The following is a 19,941-nucleotide window of genomic DNA, read 5'->3' as shown; positions in this document are numbered from 1 at the left end:
TTTTAAAATTTTTGTTTGTAGGGCTGGGGTTGTGGCTCAGCTGTAGAGTGCTCACCTAGTTCATGTGAGGCCCTGGGTTCCATCCTCAGCACCACATAAAAATAAATAAATTTTAAAAAAAAGTATTGTGTCCAACTACAACTAAAAAAATAAATATTTAAAAAATTTACATTTATATATATTCTGTTTGAAGTGTTTTTTATTTGTGAGTTTAAGAAATATTTTCAAATATGGAATTGTTTTTCAGGCTCAACATAACACAAGAATGCTAGCTACTTATGCAGCTATTGATCCTCGAGTACAGTACTTGGGATATACTATGAAAGTGTTTGCTAAGGTATTTATAAAGAAGTTAATGATGTACTTTGTTGTAATATTCATGATGAAGTGAAACATACTGATGTTAGACTTGTAAAAATATTGTCTCAGTTTTTATTTATCTAGTCCCCCCGCCCCAAAAGATAGGGTACATTACTGTGTTGCCCAGGATGGCTTTGAACCTTGGACTTAAGTGATCTCCTGCCTCTGCCTCCCCATTAGTATCTGACCTTGAAAAAAATATACTCTATATTAAATGTGTTGAATTTATTATACCTGTTGGGGTAGTATAATGATCTTTTATTTTATTGTAATTTATTATACCTGTTGGGGGTAATATAGTAATGATTTTCAATCCTAGGCATGGTAATTGGCAAACTCTATATTTAAAGCATCTCTGGGCTAGAAAATCTGGTATTTGGGTTTAATGATCAATTTTTCTGACCAAGAAAACAAAAACAAAATAATACAAATAGAATCTTATGTTTTGTTGAAACACTTGTTGTAACACTGGATTGTTTTCATTTTGCTGAATATATAAATTACATTAAGACAGGAATCTATTTTCCTAGTTCAGTATACTTTAGTTCAGCCTACTTATGGTAGCTGTTTAGTAAAGAGTTAATTTTGTGATGTGTTAGTGGAAGAATTTTAGTTGGAAATGACTTGGTCAGATTTTCATTTCATAAATCTCACTCTTTTCAATAAGAAAGCATATTTGTTTAGATTTTCCTATACATGTCTTTCTGGACAGAAAAGTGTGTTAGAAAAGAAATGCATGCTGGCACATACTACATATAAGACTTGATAAAGCTACTTTTCTAGAATCACCTCACAGAATAATAACTCCAGCATGATGGTTTTGTTATAGCTACATGGAGCTTTGGAAATCAAGCCAAGTGGTTCACATCAGAGAAATCATTCCTTTAACTTATAACTGTGAGGTAATTTCTCACTCAGTAGGAGAAATTTCTGAGTAGTCTTTTAGTGTTTTTTTTTTTTTAAATGAAAAAAAATTTGTATAGCTGATGTACTCATGTGGTTCAGAATTCAAAAGGTCTAAAGGTGTTTATGTTCTAGCAGCTCAGGAGGCTGAGTCAGGAGGATCACAAGTTCCAAGTCAGCTTCAGCAACAGAGTGAGGCCTTCAGCATCTTAGCAAGATCCTGTCTCAAAATTAAAAACAAATAAATAAATAAACAAAAAGGGCTGGGGATGTGGCTCATGGGTTAAGTGCCCCTGGGTTCAATCCCCTGTCCCCCAAACCCCAAAAAACAAATTTAAAATAAAAGTGTTTATAGTGGAAAGTAGAAAACGTTCCCTACTTATTTCCTAACCAACTATTGCTTATTACTGGAGGCAGCCAGTGTTAAAATTTCCTCTGTATCCTTTCAGAAATATATCATACCACTACGAATACATGAATTTCCTGTCTCCTGTTTATTCTAGGTCTAAGCACACTGAAAACATTGTTCTACCCTTTGCTTTGATTCATAGATCTTGCTTTTCTTAATAGATCTTGGAAATTACTTCATATTATAACTGTACTACAATAAAGAATTTAGTCATTTCATACTTTTTTGGGCATTTTTGCAAGATAAATTCTTAGAATGGCTAGGTCAAAAGAAATACTTTCATCATATTGATATTGCCAAATTATTCTTCATAAAGTTTGTCCTGATTTATACTCTGATCTGTAATGTATGAAAGTGCTGGTTTCCCCCACACCCTTTATAACAGTTTGTAACAGAACTTTTGGACATTTTTTAGTTCAGTGAGTTTTAAAAACAGTGTCTCAAAGTCATCAATACTTCTGTATGGAATGAAACTCTGAAGTTTTATTTTCAATCTTTATATATATATATTTTAGCGTTGTGACATTGGAGATGCTTCCAGGGGAAGTTTATCTTCATATGCATATATCCTTATGGTGCTGTACTTTCTGCAGCAGAGAAAGCCACCTGTTATCCCAGTTCTACAAGAGGTAGGTGTTTAAGAAAACTGTAAAGGTATTTTTTGCAAACAATGCATTTAAACACAGCAGAAATTACGTGATTTATTACTCAGCTCATTTCATCATGGTTGTTTTCTCCTTCAATTTAATGCTATAATTAACAATGAAGCTTTCGAAAAATTATTATGGGATCACATAAACTACTAAAAGAATATGAAATGAATAGAACCATTGAATATCTTGCAACATTTTAAAATTTCACAGTCTTAGCTTGCTGCAGATTATTATGAAGTTCTTGTAGCCATCCATAAACTCATATATATTCATATATATTCTGGTCTCTCAGATGGAAGTTCATAAATTGTTTATGAAGTGTTTTCCTTCCTCATGCTTGACTATGAAATTTGATTTAATTCTGTGTATGCTTAAGTCAGTCTTGTGAATTTTGGTTAAGAAAAAAAAAACTCAAAGAAAAATTTTCTCATCTCTTTTGAAGACATGTTAATTGCATTAAATAGTAGAATGTACATTGAGAGAACTGGATTGTACTCATATTCATTCAGAACTGATGACTCATTGAGTCACTTTCTGTAGCCAAATTATACTCGCTGAAATAGGTATAAAGGAGTTCTTAATCATCTATCTGTTCCTTCTTGGCTAATGTGGACCTGTAGGCATTAGAGAGGATCCAGTTCTAATTTCTTAGAAGGATGACTATTTTGAGGTAGGAGAGAAGCATCAGAGTTGTTCGGAAAAATTACATATTTTGATTTCACATATTTGTAGACTTATTTTTCTGATAGTCATGCAGAAAAGAAAATCACATAATAGCAAGTCATATGATAGGTGTCAGATGGCCTTAGTAAATTTTCAAAAGTTCTCTAAGACTGTGTTTTTAGCAGCATTTCTTTTCTTCTTTTAAACAAATAGTAAAAAGAAAATAAACATTTTAAATATTATCTTCCTAGCAGAAAATTGCTAGCTGAGTCTCTGTTGGGTGGAGTGGGGTGTGTGTGTGTGTCTATTTAATTTCCTTATTTTTGTAGAGCAGTTTTAAGATCACAACAAAATTGAGAGGAATGTATAGGAATTTCTCATTTAGCCCCTGCCCACACAAAACATAGTTGCCCTTATTATCAACCCCACTGGAGTGGTACATTGTGACAGCTGGTGAACTGATACTGATACGTCATCCAAAGTCCATAGTTTACTTTGGGGCTCACTCTTGGTGTTGGATATGCTGTGGGTTTGGACAAATATATAATGATGCATCCAATACTATAGCATCATACAGATATTATCAAGTATTTTCTCTGCCTTAAAAATTATCTGTGCACTGCCTAGTCATCCCCCCACTCCAATTCTTGGCGATCACTGATCTTATTGCCTTAATTTTGTCTTTTCTAGAATGTCATACAGTTGGAAACATGTAGTATGTAGCCTTTTCAGATTGTCTTTTTTCATTTAGTGTATCAGCTTCTCATTACTATAATACTACTGAAATATCTGAGGCAATTAACTTACAAAGAGAAAAGGTTTATTTTGACTCAGGTTTCTGGAGGTTCCAGTCCAAGATCAGGTGGCCCTATTCCATTGGGCCTCCAGTGACAGCAGCACATCATAGTAGGTGAAAGCGATGGAGTCAGCTGCTTGTATCATGAGCTAAGAGGCAGAGAGACTGAGAGATTGGGGCCCCATAGTTCTTTTTGAGGACCCTGTCCCAATGATCTAAGGACCTTCCAGTAGACCTTACCTCCTAAAGGTTTATAGCATCTCCCAATAGCATCATCCTGGTGACTTGACTAAGCCTTTAACACATGGACTTTTGGGAATATTGTGAATATTCAAATCATATCACTCCATAATATGTATTTAAGATTCCTTCATCTCTTTTCATGGGTAGATAGCTCATTTATTTTAAGTGCTGAACAACATTCCATTATAACTGTTTATATCAAGTTTCTTTTTGCATTCACTTACTGAAGGTCATTTTAGTTGCTTCAAGGTTTGGCAGTTATGAATAAAGCTTCTATAAGGTCCATATGCAGGTTTTTGTGTGCATATAGTTTTCAAGTCTTATGTGTAAATACCAAGAAGCAGGATTGTTGGTTCATAAGTATACTTAGTTTTATAAGAAACTGTGATAGTGTTTTTGCAAGTGGTTATTCCATTTTTCATTCAGCAGTGAGTTAGAATTCCTGTTGTTCCACATCCTCATTAGCATTTGTTGTTGTCAGTGATCTAGACTTCGGTTATTCTGCTAGGCATATGGTAGTATGTCATTATTGTTTGAATTTGCATTTTCCTGATGACATATGATGTTATATGCCTTTTCATATGTTTATTTGTTGTATTTGTATCTTTGTTGAAGTGTATGTTAAAGTCTTAGGCCTATGTTTTAAAAGTTTGTTTTCTTACTGTTGAGTTTAAGAATTCTTTGTGTATTTTGGATAATAGTTCTCTCTCAGCTGTGTCTTCTGCAAATATTTTCTCCCTGTCCTGTCTACTCATTCTCTGACATTGTCTTTTGCAGAGCAGAGTATTTTTACTTTTAATGAAGTCCAGCATGTGCATTATTTCTTTCTTGAATCCTACCTTTGGTGTTGTATCTAAAAAGGGACTGCTATACTCAAGCTCCTCTAGAATTTCCCCTACATTGTCTTCTTTGAGTTTAATATTTTTGTATTTTACATTGAGGACTATGGTCCATTTTGAGTGAATTTTTGTGAAGTGTGTTAAGATTGTTTCTAGATCTGTTTTGCATATGGATGTTCAGTTGTTTCAACACCATTTGTTAAGACTATTTTTGCTCCATTGTATTACCATTGCTCCTTTGTCAAGTGTCTGTTGATTGTATTTATGTAGGTCTGTTTTTGAGCATTCTGTTTTGTTCCATTGATCTATTTGTCTGTTCTTTTACCAGTACCAAACTCTGGATTGCTATAGCTTTATATTTCTTGAAGTTGAGATGTATAAGTCCTCCAGCTTTATTTATTCTTCTCCTTCAATATTGTATTGGCTATTCTGGGTCTTTTGCTTCTTTTTATAAAATTTAGAGTCAGTTTGTTGATATCTATGAAATAACTTGTTGGGATTTTGATTAGAATTGACACCTTGGCAATATTGAGTCTTCCTTCCATAAACATGGAACATCTCTCCATTTATTTAATTCTTTGATTTTGTTCCTCGGTTTTATAGTTTTCCTCATGTAGATCTTGTGCATATATTGTTACATTTATATGTAGGTGTTTAATTTTTGGGGTGCAAAGTATTGCATTTTCTATTTTGAAATTTCACTTTGTTTCTAGCTTTTAATTTCTTGTATATAGGAAAGTAGGAAAGCAACTGAGTTTTGTTTGTTAACCAGTGTCTTATAACCTTGTTTTAATTACTTATTAGTTCTGGAGTTATTTTGTTGATTCAGATTTTTTACATAAATGATCATGTCATGTGAATAAAGAAAGCTTTATTTCTTCCTTCCCAATGTATATTCTGCTTACTTTCTTTTCTTTTTTTATTGCATTATCTAGGACTTTCAGTATTGGCTTTATTTAGGACTTTTCATGTATTGAAAAGGAGTAGGTGAAAGGTTACATCCTTGCCTTGTCCCTGATTTTAGTTGGCAAGCTTACAGTTTCTCATCAAGTATGATGTTAGCAATAATTTTTGTAGACTTTTTTTCTTTTAATTTCTTTCTTTCTTTTCTTTTTTTTAAATCACACTGAGGAAATGCCCCTCTATTTTAGTTCGCTTTTTCACTGCTGTTGACAAAAGACCTGACAAGAACAATTAGAAGAGGAAAAGTTTTATTTTGGGTCTCAGGTTTCAGAGGTCTGAGACCAGAGATGGCTGATTGTATTCCTCAGGGTTTGAGGTAAAGCAGGGCGAAATGGCAGAAGAGTGTATTGGAGGAAAGCAGCTCAGAACATGCCCAACAGGAAGCAGAGAGCCTTCTATCACCATGGGCAAAATATATTCCCCAAAAGCACACCTTCCCCCTCTATCCACACCCTACCTGCCTCCGGTTACCACCCATTTAATCCTTAACTGGGATTAATTCACTAATTAGGTTAAGATGCTCATAACCCAATCGGTTCACCTCTAAACTTTCTTGCATTGTTTCACACATGAGCTTTTGGGAGATACCTCACATCTAAATCATGATTCTCTATTTCTAGTTTATTGAGGGTTTTGAAATAATATCTTTATTATTTTGTTTTAAAGATGGATTCTACCATGTTCCCCAGACTGGTTTTGAAATAAACCTTCGTCTCAAGTGATCCTCCCACCTTGGCTTTCCGCATAGCTGAGACTATTAAGAATGTGTTACTGAGGCTGGGGATGTGGCTCAAGTGGTAGCACGCTCGCTTGGCATGCGTACGGCCCGGGTTCGATCCTCAGCACCACATACGAAAACAAAGATGATGTGTCCGCCAAAAAACTAAAAAATAAATATTAAAAATTCTCTCTCTCTCTCAAAAAAAAAGAATGTGTTACTTTACTGGCTTTATTTTTTAATTGTGAATGGGTGTTGGATTTTTATCTGATGCCTTTTCGGCATCTATTGATACGATCATGTGATTTTTCTTCCTTGAACTGTTAATCTGAGGGGTTTTATTAATTGATTTTTGAATGTTGAACTAGCCTTGTATACCTTTGATAAATCTCACTTGGTCTTGGTGTATAGCTTTCTTTATATATCGTTGGATTCAATTTGTTACGTTTTTTTTTTTTTTTTTAAGTTGTCACTGGACATTTATATATTTACACTTATATGTGGTGCTGGAAATCGAACATAGCGCTTCACACATGCTAGGCAAGCACTCTATCACTGAGCCACAACCCCAGCCCTCAATTTGGTAGTGTTTTGTTGAAAATTTTGCATTTTTGTTCATGAAGGATATTGGTCTGTAGTTTTCTTTTCTTATAATGTCTTGCTGTGGTATTGGTATTTGGTAATGCTGGCCTCTTGGAATAGCTTAGGAAAATTTCCTTCTGCCTTTGTCCTCTGACTGTGATTGTAGAGAATTGTTATAATTGTAGAAAGTTCGTTTATAGTTTAAGAGCTAAACTATATAGACTAACGATATATGGGTTTTTTCTTCTGACCTCTTTTGGGTAGTCATATGGGTTCCCATTGCCCCTTGCTCTGGCATCATGTAAGTATTGGTCATTGGCCTGGATCATTTTCTAAGGGTAAGAACATGTTTAATGAAGTTAATTATCTCTGACTCCATTTGTACTTGAATTTAACTTAAGTGATTGGATATTACTAATGCTTGAAGTTGTTTTTGATGATTAATAATGCAAAGTTGTTTAGCTCAAAAGGAGCTTTTCTAAGCAGAAAATTTTTGTTATTCTAGAAAATCAATAAGTAAAAGCAAATTTTCACATGAAAATTAATACTAAAAGATATTTGAGAGTGGTGTTCTCATATAATTGTATGAAATTTTATGTTTTCTTAAACTGTAATAACTGAAAAATAATAATTTAATGAATGAATCTTGATGACATGTGCTTAGTGAGGTAAGCTAGTCAGAATAAGATAATATTTTTGATTTCACTTAATGAGCTCTCCAGAGGAATCAAATTCATAGAGACAGAAAGTAGAATGGTGGTTGCCAAGGGCTAGGAGCAGGAGGACTGGGAAATTATAGTTCAGTAGCTAAAGAGTTTTAGTTTTACAGATAAAATGAATCTTGTAAATGAATGATGGTAGGAGTAGCATAGCAGCGAATGTGCTTAGTATCAATGATAGCAAATTCTGCATTATCTGTTTTTTTCAACAATTAAAAACAATTGCAATTTAAATATAGCTATAGATATTAAAATATTACAATAAAATAAGAAAGTAAATATAAAATTGTTATTATACTTATATGATGATCTTAAGTGAATTTTAAAAGGAAGACTGCCGCTGGTTGGATAGGGATGACTGATATTGAGTGAGAGTGAGCAAGTGACAGAAAGAGAGAGCAGCATTACTGCTTCTGAGGATTGAAAATGAAACAGTATAGAGTTAGGCATGGTGAAATATGAGAGTTCAAAAGAAGAGGCAAAATGTGTGATTTGTGAAACACTTTCCAAGGTCCATGGGTCCACTCAAATGTGTCACTAGCAAACATTATTGGGTTTAAATCTTACCTTTGCTACTCAAAAGTAAGAATTCTCTTTAAAAGAACAAAGTAACTTTTATTATTTCAACATCTGGAAAATAAACTCATTTTACAATTACAGAATAATTTATAATAGCATTTGAATCTTTAATCTTTAAGGTTAAATATTACACTGCAGTTTCTTAAAACCTTCACTTTTCTTTTTGAGGGCAAAACCCCATGTGTTTTGTTTTAGGTATTCATATCTGTGATTGTCAGGCTCTCACTTTTTTGTTTTATCAAATGTCATGATTTATACTAAATAATTTTTGGCAGTTGTGTTTGTTCTCTAAAAATATAAAAAGCAACTTACTAGCTTAAGTCCATGGAAACTTGATCTTTATGTAACATACAGAGTGAATATATTCAGTAAACAAACATATTCTGTATATGAGAAGCTTTGTTTTAGGAGTGATTTGAATTCCAGGGATAAGCTATACTCCTTAGCCACCAAGAGCTTAAACCTGAGAAAGAAATTGAAGGGGCCAGATATGTATTTAATTTTATAAATCATGTCATCAGAAATGAAAAGGGCTGTGAGATCTACCTTATCTAGTGGTTTTTAACTGTCTTCTGTTTTTGGTTTTTTTTTAGTTGTTGATGGACCTTTATTTTATTTATTTATATGTGGTGCTGAGAATCGAACCCAGTGCCTCACACATGCTAGGCAAGTGCTCTACCACTGAGCCACGATCCCAGCCCTGTCTTCTGGTTTAACTGTGTTTTGGAACCCATAATTGTGTTGTTGGGGAGTGAGGAATGGAATAAAGTAAAGTTGTGGTGTGGTTTCTTTATTCAGCATTCTCTTAAACACCTCTGCTTTTATTTATATGACCTTTTAAGCTCCCTAAAAGGTTCCATTTTCGAAAATGATTATACAGTGTTAAAAAAGAATAAAAATTTTAAATGACAGACCTAATAAGTGTAATCTCTTGTTTTCACTGAGAAAACTGAGGACTTACTAGGATGATTATTTTGATCAGAATCACCATTTTGCAGGCCTGAGACTTGAAAAGAGGTCTGCTGACTCTGAACCTACTATTTATTTAGGTTCTGGGGATCGAACCCAGAGCCTTGTGCATGCAAGGCTAACACTTTACCAACTGAGTTATATCCCCAGCCCTGAACCTATCATTATTTTTCAGTTTATTGAATCTTTCTTTAAACCTCTTTTAGGGGGAAAAAAAGTCTTCAAATAACTTCTAGAGGTTAGTTGTATCTATAAAATCATCTTATTGGATATTTTTGTTCATATAAGTTAGCATTTCTTTTTCCCCTCCTGGTTTGCAAGGGCATTGAATTATTATTTATAACGAATAATAAGGATTTATAATCTTTTCAAAGCTGTCATGGAAAGCTACATAATTTTCCGTTGAACAAAACCAGCGTCCAAGTGCTTTTTAGATAACTGATTAAAGAATTAGGCTCTAGGTTGGGGTTGTAGCTCAGTGTTAGAGCGTTTGCTCACATATGTGAGGCCCTGAGTTTGATCCTCAGCACCATAAAAAATAAGTAAATCAATAAAAATAAATATATTCTGTGTCCATCTACAATTAAAAAAAAAAAAAAAAGAATCCAGGTCCTAAAACTATTCTTTTGATTTCCTTTTGGGTGTGTAATCAATCAGTATTATCTATTTTATATTTCTGTATTTATCAATCCTTTACTGAAACTTCATTTTTTTTTCCTGTGGTTTGGATGTGTTTTGATAGGCCAAATAGAGACCATCAAATAACATTAATTGTCATTTGGAGAGTATGATACTCTTACAGTGTTCTTTCTCAGCTTTGGTTTTTATAGATACATTTAACTAATTGCTTAGTATGAAATTATACCATCCTGGCTTTGTTTCCTTTGAAGGATATTTCAGTATGTCTTCCTTAGGTAAATTCTAAAATGGTGTAATGGTTTGTAGGCCTTTTGGTTGCAGAACTTGAAATCTAATAATAAAATTAATTTTTTTATGTAGATCTTTGATGGAAAACAGATTCCACAGAGAATGGTTGATGGATGGAATGCTTTTTTCTTCGATAAAACAGAAGAACTGGTAATTTTTTCATAGTCCATGTTATAAAATGCTCATAGATATACATGTTAGGATTTGCATAATTTATTTTAATAATATTACTTGGATTTGCTGTTCGTATCTTGGCTAATATAGATATTTCTCTTATCCCCTCCTCTTACCATCCTCTCCTTCTCCTTATCTGTAGAAAAAGCGTTTACCTTCACTTGGGAAGAACACAGAATCTTTAGGAGAGCTTTGGTTGGGGCTTCTTCGCTTTTATACTGAAGAGTTTGATTTTAAGGAATATGTAATTAGCATTCGGCAGAAAAAGCTATTGACAACTTTTGAAAAGCAGTGGACATCTAAATGCATTGCGATTGAAGGTGATAATTTATGTTGATTTTAATTCAATAACAAAGCAGAAATTTGGCCAAGGAAATTGAGGAGAAAACTGAACCACATTAGGATTTGAAAGATTCTTCCTCTTAATGTTTATCAGTTTCATCCCTTAATGTATAATTTTAAAAGAATAATTTGCTGACTTGGACAGTCTAAAAATATGTAATATTAGACTGTAGTTCTTGCCAAGTCTATTTTATGTTACAATGAATATAATTCATTAATTACAAATATTTTTTTTTAGATCCTTTTGACTTGAATCATAACCTTGGTGCTGGAGTTTCTAGAAAAAGTAAGTTTGAAATGTATGGATTACCTGCTCTTAAATCCCTGACATATTAATGTCTGTATCTTTATTATTTTATTCTTTTTTCAATAGTGACCAATTTCATCATGAAGGCATTTATTAATGGAAGGAAACTTTTTGGTACCCCCTTTTATCCACTCATTGGCAGAGAAGCTGTAAGTTATGTTATTTGAATTTTGAATCTTTTCCTTTTTGTTGCAGAATTTTGTTTTTCTAGTATAAGAATCCTGATCCTCTTTCCAGGTTGGTGTTATAAATAGGGAAAAAGATGGCCATAGCTCACTACTTTTTTTTCTTGTAATAGACCATGATGAAATACATATTTATTAAATTTTGTTTATTTGTTTAATCTACTTGTTAAATTCTGTTACCTCAGCAAGTAAGCTCCATGAGGACAAGATCTAATTGTAGTGTCAGGCACATTGTACGTACCTAATAATCATTTGTTGAGTGAATGAGAAAGAGATAATTGAATATTGAATTTGAGGTTTGGCTCACTAACCCTAACCCTCTGCCATCTATAGAAATCATCTTGATGAAAATATCATCATGATGAAATCATAGAAATATTTTATTATTTGCCATGACATCTGCTCTAATTTTTATGTAGCTTCAGTATACTGAATTAAATGTTATGGAACCAAGAGATTTCCTTTTTCCTTAACTGGGTATATTGTGTTGCACATTCCTCTTGATCTCATTTTTTTTTTTTTAACTTTTTATTGGTTAGGAGACTCTAGAACATCTCAGTTTCAGTACAAGAGATGGGTAAGAAAAGAAATCTGAAGGGAGAGAGAAAAAACATGTGTTTTCTCTTCCTTAAGGAATATCCTTGAACTTGTGTCCAGTATTGGAACTGAACTGCTTTTATACAGGTGGAGTAAAAAAAGCAGAGAGATGTCTGGATCTTTTTTCCCCTTGGAGCACTAATTCTCAGATACTTTTGATTGTCCAGTCTCTTAGTGGGTGACAATAATTATAATGGGGAGAAGTAAAAGAACAGGAAAATTTAAAATAATATAAAAGCTTGCAAGAACAAAAATAACTTTTTAAAAAGTACCAATTTTACTAACATTAATTGATATAGCAATAAATGAACATTTGACATTTTATTTGAAATTGTAGGAATTCTAACTATTCATATGTACATATTTATTTATTTATTTACTTTTAAAAACATTTATTTTTTAGTTGTAGGTGGACATAATACCTTTATTTTATTTTTATGTGGTGCTAAGGATTGAACCCAGTGCTTCATGCATGCTAGGCGAGCGTTCTTTCCTCTGAGCCATAACCACAGCCCATGTGTATATATTTAGCAGGAATCTAGCAGTGTTGTATGCAGTGAGACTTTTTAGCAGAATACTAAATTAGGGACCTCAATAAACTTAAAGTGTGCCATCTTCATGTGCTAAAACTCAATATGTATGTAGTGTTCAATTGTATATTGATACCAAAGTCTTTGTTTTTTTTTAATAATTTTTGTTTTAAGAGCCAAACATCAGTTTGGAACCTAGCAGAAGGGGCCATGGAGTCTACTAACCAGTTTTTTATTTACTTTATTCCATTTTAGCAGTCCATAGTTTTAGTTTTCCATAGCTTGGATATGCTAGTTTATTTAACTGTTTTCCTTTGATGGACAGGTAGGTTGTCTTCAATATATCAGTGTTATGACTTATATTGTAGAAAAATGTTCTTGTAAGCTGTCTTTCATGTTTATACTTCATACCTATTTCACTGCTAGGTACTAAGATTTAACAGCGTAAGAATAGTTGTGTGCAGACTAATATTATAAAATATATTTCCCATTCTTTCACCTTTCATATTCACTCAGATATTCCCACTTTATTCTTCACATCATTAGATTTTCAAATATATAGTATTGATCTACTTATCTATCAGTTGTCTTCTATCTTCATTTTCCTCTTTCATTTGACTTAGATTCTCTATTTTCTGGCACATACTTTAGTGCTATCTTCTTTTGCATCCTTATGTGTTCAGTCTTACATGAGTTCACCTGTCCACCATCTGCCTATAATTGGGAAGCTAATAGAAACAAAAAAAGTGTTAATAGAAAAAAATCATAAAGTTAGGAAATTTTTTAGTTGTAGATGGACACAATACCTTTATTTATTTATTTATCTGTATGAGGAAATTTTAAGTAAACACATAGTACAATCCTAAATTAATATTTACCAGCCCCATCTTTCATTTGTTTAGTTATATTTTGCTATCCCATTTTGTAAGCATTATCTCAAAATTTGTTTTACTAAGAATTCAGCTACCCTTGCAATTTGCCCCACCTTTGACCTCTGCCTTCTCATTCTTAGCAGATGATTTTTCTGAGATAATAGATAGTATCAAACTTGAACTTTCTATTACCAGATCTTTAAATATGATTGCATCTGTAGATCTCTCCTCCATTGAAGAGTATTCCTTCTATGTACATTCTAGATCCTTTCTTTATTTTCTCTACCCTAAATCTTCATCCTCTTCATCTGTCAAAAACATTTTCAAAAGTCGGGCATGGTGATGCATGCCTGTAATTTCAGTGACTCGGGAGGCTGAGACAGGAGGATTGCAAGTTCGAGATCAGCCTCAGCAACTTTAGCAAGGGCCTGAGCAAGACCTTGTCTCAAAGCAAAAAGGACTGGGGATGTGCTTTTGGGTTCAGTCCCTCATACATGCCCCTTCAAAATCATTTTCAAAGATGAAATACATAAAATGTAACTAAAATATCTACATTTACAGATGAACATTTGCCATTCATTTTAATGATAGGAAACACTAACATTGAACCCCAATTAAGTGAATGAACTGTTGTCTCCCCCCAAAAGAAATTTCATTCTTTTTATTAGTAAACTTATATTACAAAGATTATAATTAATTTTTACTATTGGCATATTTGCTTCAATAAAAATTATTTCATAATAATTTCAAGGTTCATCCATATCATAGTGTATATCAGGATTTCATTTTCCTTTTTATGGCTGAATACTATTCCATTGTCTAGCTATATCATATTTTATTTACCTATCAGCAATTTTTGGACCTTTGAGTCACTTCTACCTTTTGGCTATTAAGAGTAATTCTAGGGCTGGGGTTGTGGTTCAGTGGTAGAGTACTTGCTTAACATGTGTGAAGCCCTGGGTTCGATCCTCAGCACTACATTAAAATAAATAAATAAAGGTATTGTGTCCATCTACAACTAAAAAGTATTTTAAAATAAGGAGTAATGCTATTGTGAATATTTGTGCATCAATTTGTGTTAATTTGTTTTCATTTCCTATGTATAACTATCACTTGAATTGCTATATCATTTAGATACATTTTAAGTATTTGAAGAACTGCTGAAGTGACTATACTATTTTACATCCCACCAGAAAATATGTGTGGGTTCTAGTTTTCAATACCTTCACCACTGTTATACTATTATTTACAAAAAACATAGTCATTCTATTAGATGTATCACCTTTTCGCTGACTGCAGATAGATTTTTTGACTGCTAAATGGACATGTTTTCTTGCCTTCCAGAAGTATGAATACTGTTAGGACCAGCTAGAATTTGTGACAGTACAAAACTGAGCACTGAGAAGGATAATAAGCAAGGTGCTGAGGTAAAGCAAAAATGAACCTGGTTCTAAGACTTGGGAAAACTAGCTGGGCATGGTGACACGTGCCTATAATCCCAGCGACTTAGAAAGCTGAGGGAGATGGATCGCAAGTTTGAGGCCAGCCTCAGCAACTCAGTGAAACCTTTTCTCACAGTAAAAAAATAAGAAGGATAAAAAAGGACTGGGGATATAGTTCAGTAGTAATGCACCCCTGGGTTCAATACCTAGTAACCCCCTGCCCAAAAAAAAAAGAAAATTATTTACTTCTTAGTTCCCTACTTTCTGTTTTAGGGTTTGCTTTATATAATAGATATTATGTGTTCTTTTAATAGTTGTTTACAAATCCAATTATATTTGAAATAAACTAGAGAATTGCCTTATTTACATAAGAGAATATGTACAGAGAATAATTTCCTTCCAGAAGTAGCGTGTTGTAGCAGAAAGAATGAACTTTGTAGTCAGAGTACATAGCTCTAAATCCTTTTATCTGAGACCTAACCAGATTTTTAGTGTAGAAAAATGACTTTTAACTCTCGGAGCTTTAGATTCTTCAGCTATAAAATAAGGATGAAAATACTATCTACTGTATTGAGATATTCTCATTCATCTGTAGCATATCTGTACAGTATAATTTGGATGTAAAGTGTTTAGTATTATTAGCAACCGTGATGTCAGTGATGATTCTGAATCTTATTATGTCACAATATAATGTTTAGTATTATAATTTAATATTATATCTTAATATTTGTTGATCTTTATTTACTTTTTTTAAGAACCACATTTGCATCTTACTTTCCTTTCCATTTTAAGCTGGAAGTTTTATAGTGTTTGTTTTTTTTTTTCAAGTAAAATTATATTTTCCTCCCTAGGAGTACTTCTTTGATTCCAGAGTATTAACAGATGGAGAACTGGCTCCTAATGATCGATGTTGCCGTGTATGTGGAAAAATAGGCCACTACATGAAAGACTGCCCTAAAAGGAAAAGGTTGGCAAATGTTTATATATCAACATTACCGGGTAAATAAATGTGAGGCCAATTTGTAACTGTAATTGTGTTCAGAATTGTTTTAAGTGAGACAGTTCAGGGCCTTAAATTGGACCCTAGATGAATGTTCATTTGAGTGGAATTTTGTAAGAGTGATATATATTTGTGGTATAATGGTGTCTTAAACATTTGTTTGTTCATTAATTCATTCAGGCTTTTTCTTTAATTGAAGAAGCATTTATTGACACCTACTGTGTGCTGAGAATTGTGCTAGGAGTTAAGATTAAAAAATGACTAATGCATGGGGTTCTAATTTGAAGACCTCACAGTTGTGCAAACCAATAATTAAAATAAGATTAACTGAATCCTTGAGATATATGCAGTTAGGTATGTCTATATATATTTTGTAACCTGAGGACTATGCACTTCTCCAAATATATCTGTTTCATATGCCCCAGGTTCTACATGCTGTATTTAGTAGATGAGGAAAATCTTTTCTTTCACCATCAAATTTGGCCTAACACAAAAATTGGAAAATTATGGAATAAACTCATTTTTGTTGTTTGTTGACTGTTAAATTTAGGCAAGATACTTATTTTCTCTAAGCTTCAGGTTCTTCTTTAGAGTAGAGATAATATAAATTTCTAAGAATTCTTGGAAATTTAAAATTTTAACATTAAAAATTTTAAGTATATTATTTTACAAAACTAACTAGAATACCTAATTTCTACCATATGAGTAGGTGTGTTATAAATGTGAGTTTGCATGTCTTCAAAAATGCATGAAGCAGTGGTCTTTTAGTTCCTTTGTAATTGTGTATAGTTTATTCTGTGACTTGGTCAGTATACAAGTCCCTAGCCCCACATTATTGGTATCAGCAGTTTACTGTTTAGACTAAAGAAGAAAGACAGCGAAGAAGAAAAAGAAGGGAATGAAGAAGAGAAAGACTCTCGAGACCTTCTTGACCCCCGAGACCTCCACGACACTCGAGACTTTAGAGACCCCAGAGACCTCAGATGTTTTATATGTGGAGATGCTGGACATGTACGAAGGGAGTGCCCAGAGGTCAAGCTGGCCCGTCAGAGGAATAGCAGTGTGGCAGGTAAATAGAAAAGGCCAAAAATAGTTTGTGGTGGAAATAAAGTCATGGATGCTGATGTCATGCACAGGAGCCTATTTGTTGTTTATTTTAAACCTAATTGTATGATTTTGGACCTCATAATTTCTTAGAAGAGTAAAAATATGCTGGGGGCAGTGGTGCATGCTTATAATCCCAGCAGCTTGGGAGGCTGAGGCAGGAGGATTGAAAGTTCCAAACCAGGCTGAGCAACTTAGTGAGACCCTGTTTCAAAATAAAAAGGGGCTGGGGATATGGCTCAGTGGTTAAGTATCACTGGGTTCAATTCCTGGTGTACACACACACACACACACACACACACAATGTTAACATTTAAACAATGAAATTTTTACTTTGAATAGTACTTATATATGGTTACTATCAAGGTCTTCACAGGTTGTTACATTAAATTTACTCCCTGTAAGTATTCTTTGGAATTGAGTCAGGCTTTTCTCTCTTGTCAATTTAGCTTTTTTGGGGAGGTGGGGGTGGGGATACCAGGGATTGAACCCTGGGATGCTTATCTACTGAGCCACATCCTCAGCCCTTCTTTTATTTTGAGACAGGGTCTCTTCAAGTTGTAATTTAGCATTCTTTACAGAGGTTCTCCCTCCCCCCCTTTTTTTTTGTTGTTGTTGGTGCATGTAATGATGGAATTTATCCTGGGACACAATGTACCAATATAATTTGGCTAATATTACTTCCCAGGACTTTTCCCCTCCCTCCATTCTTCCTTCTACCTACTCCTTTCCTCTACTGATTTCCCTTTTTTTAAAAATTTTTATTAATATTTATTTTTTAGTTTTCGGCAGACACAACATCTTTGTTTGTATGTGGTGCTGAGGATCGAACCCGGGCCGCTCGCATGCCAGGCGAGCGCGCTACCGCTTGAGCCACATCCCCAGCCCTTCCCTTCTATTTTCATGAGATCCCTATTCCCCACATTTTCTTTTTTCTTCTCTAGCTTCCACATGGGAAAGAAACATACAATCCTTGACTTTCTGAGTTTGATTTATTTCACTTAACATAATGGTCTCTAGTTTCATCCATTTCTTGCAAATTACATCATTTTCATTTTTTTATGGCCAAATAAAACTCCATCGTGTATATATACCACATTTTCTTTATCCATTCATCCATTGATGGACACCTAGGCTGGTTCCATAGTTTGACTATTGTGAATTGTACTGCCTTGAACATGGGTATGCATGTATCATTATAGTATGATGACTTTAATTTTTTAGGATAAATACCAAGGAGTGGTATAGCTGGGTCAAATAGTGGTTCCATGCCTAGTCTTTTGAGGAACCTCCATACTGATTTCCATAGTGGTTGTACTAATTTACAATCCCATCAACAGTATAAAATCATTCCTTTTACTTTACATCCTTTCCAGGATTCATTATTAATTGTGTTCTTGATGACTGCCATTCTGACTGGCATGAAATAAAATTTCAGTTGCTAATGATGTTGAACATTTTTTCATATATTTGATGGTCATTTGTATCTCTTCTTTTGAGAAGTATCTGTTTAGTTCACTTGCCCATTTATTAATTGAGTGTTTTTTTTTTTTTTTGGTTTAAAAATTTTTGAGTCCTGTTTTTTGGAGGGAGGTTACTTAGGACTGAACTCAAGATCACTCGACCACCAAGCCACACCCTTAGCCTTTTTTTTGTATTTTATTTAGAGACAGGGTCTCATTGAGTTGCTTAACACCTTGCTTTTGCTGAGGCTGTCTTTGAACTCATGATCCTCCTGTCTCAACCTCCCAAGCTGCTGGGATTACAGGCATTCGCCACCATGCCCGCCAAGTTCTTTAAGTATTATGGATACTAATCCTCTGTTTGAAGGGTAGCCAGCAAAGATTTTTCTCCCATTCTGTAGGATCTTCCTTCATATTCCTAAGTGTTTCCTTTGCTGTGCAGAGCTTTTTAATTTGATGCCATCCCATTTATTAACTCTTGGCATTATTTCCTGAGCTTTAGGGGAACAATTGAGAAGGTCATTGCCTGTGCCTATATGTTGAAGTGTTGACCCTATGTTTTCTTCTGGGAATTGCATAGTTTCTGGTCTAATTCCTAGGTCTTTGATCCATTTTGAGTTGATTTTTGTAGGGCGAGAGATAAGAGTCTTGTTTCATTCTGTTGTTTATGGTTAACCAGTTTCCTAGCACCATTTGTTAAAAAGGCTGTCTTTTCTCCAGTGTATGTTTTTGGCACCTTTGTCAAGGATCAGATGATTGTAAATGTGTGGGTTTATCTTTGTGTCTTCTATTTGTAACATTCATTGATCTCTGTGTTTGTTGTTATGCCATGTAGTTTTTGTCACTACAGCTCTGCAGTATAATTTGAAGTCAGGTATTGTGATGCTTCGAGCATGCTATTTTAGCTTAGAATAGCTGTGGCTATTCTGGGTCTTTCATTCTTCCAAATGAATATTAGGACTGTTTTTTTCTAGTTTTTTGAAGAATGTCATTGGGATTTTGATGTGTAGAGTGCATTGAATCTATGTATTGCTTTTGATAGTATGGCCATTTTAACTATTAATTCTGTATATCCATGAAAATGGGAGGTCTTTCTTCTGAGATCTTCAATATCTACATTGTTCTATAGTTTTCAAATTGTAGAGGTCTTTCATGTCCTTGGTTAGATTCCCTGGGTTTTCTTTCTCTTTTTTTTTTTCTTTTTGAGGCTATTGTGAAAGGAGTTGTTTTCTGATTTTTTTTTCCTCAACAGATTCATTGTTGGTATGTAGGAAAGCTATTGATTTTTGTATGTGGATTTTGTAACCTGCTACTTTGCCAAATTTATTGGCCCTAGCAGTTTTTTTAATGGAGTTTTTAGATCTTCTAAGTATATCATCTGGAAACAGTGATAATTTAACTTTTTCCTTTCCTAATTTTATTCCTTTTCTTTTCTAATTGCTTTGGCTACATTTTCTAGCACTGTATTAAATAGGAGTGGTAAGAGTGGACATACTTTTGTTGTTTTGGATTTTAAAGGAAATGCTTTCAGTTTTTCCCCATTTACTGTGAGGTTGGCTTTGAGTTTTTCATGTACCACCTTCATGATGTTGAGATAGGTTC

General features: G+C 33.7%; 2 protein-coding genes across 8 annotated transcripts in view; one reads left to right on the top strand and one right to left on the bottom strand.

The window, feature by feature from the left end:
• The window catches only part of Tut4 (terminal uridylyl transferase 4), a 122,728-nt gene that overhangs the window by 89,102 nt on the left and 13,685 nt on the right, over nt 1–19,941 (top strand). For 3 of the 7 annotated variants that reach the window (XM_071617826.1, XM_071617824.1, XM_027944982.2), the window contains exons 19-26: nt 248–337; nt 2,188–2,301; nt 10,396–10,473; nt 10,640–10,817; nt 11,078–11,125; nt 11,213–11,295; nt 15,624–15,739; nt 16,618–16,841. In XM_071617826.1, the coding sequence (XP_071473927.1) occupies nt 248–337; nt 2,188–2,301; nt 10,396–10,473; nt 10,640–10,817; nt 11,078–11,125; nt 11,213–11,295; nt 15,624–15,739; nt 16,618–16,841 (931 nt within the window). The remainder of the gene's footprint in view (nt 1–247; nt 338–2,187; nt 2,302–10,395; nt 10,474–10,639; nt 10,818–11,077; nt 11,126–11,212; nt 11,296–15,623; nt 15,740–16,617; nt 16,842–19,941) is intronic. The other 4 variants (XM_071617827.1, XM_071617829.1, XM_071617825.1 and 1 more) reach the window with 2 other exon arrangements.
• Prpf38a (pre-mRNA processing factor 38A) overlaps nt 12,794–19,941 on the bottom strand; it is a 43,252-nt gene continuing 36,104 nt past the window's right edge. Inside the window, exon 10 of the mRNA XM_071617830.1 lies at nt 12,794–13,186. Coding sequence (XP_071473931.1) covers nt 13,144–13,186 — 43 coding nt within the window. The 3' untranslated portion in view covers nt 12,794–13,143. The remainder of the gene's footprint in view (nt 13,187–19,941) is intronic.

The sequence above is a fragment of the Marmota flaviventris genome, chromosome 10 (genome assembly GCF_047511675.1).
Source record: "Marmota flaviventris isolate mMarFla1 chromosome 10, mMarFla1.hap1, whole genome shotgun sequence".
Classification (NCBI taxonomy): Eukaryota; Metazoa; Chordata; class Mammalia; order Rodentia; family Sciuridae; genus Marmota; species Marmota flaviventris.
This window is presented reverse-complemented; position numbering and strand designations above follow the sequence as displayed.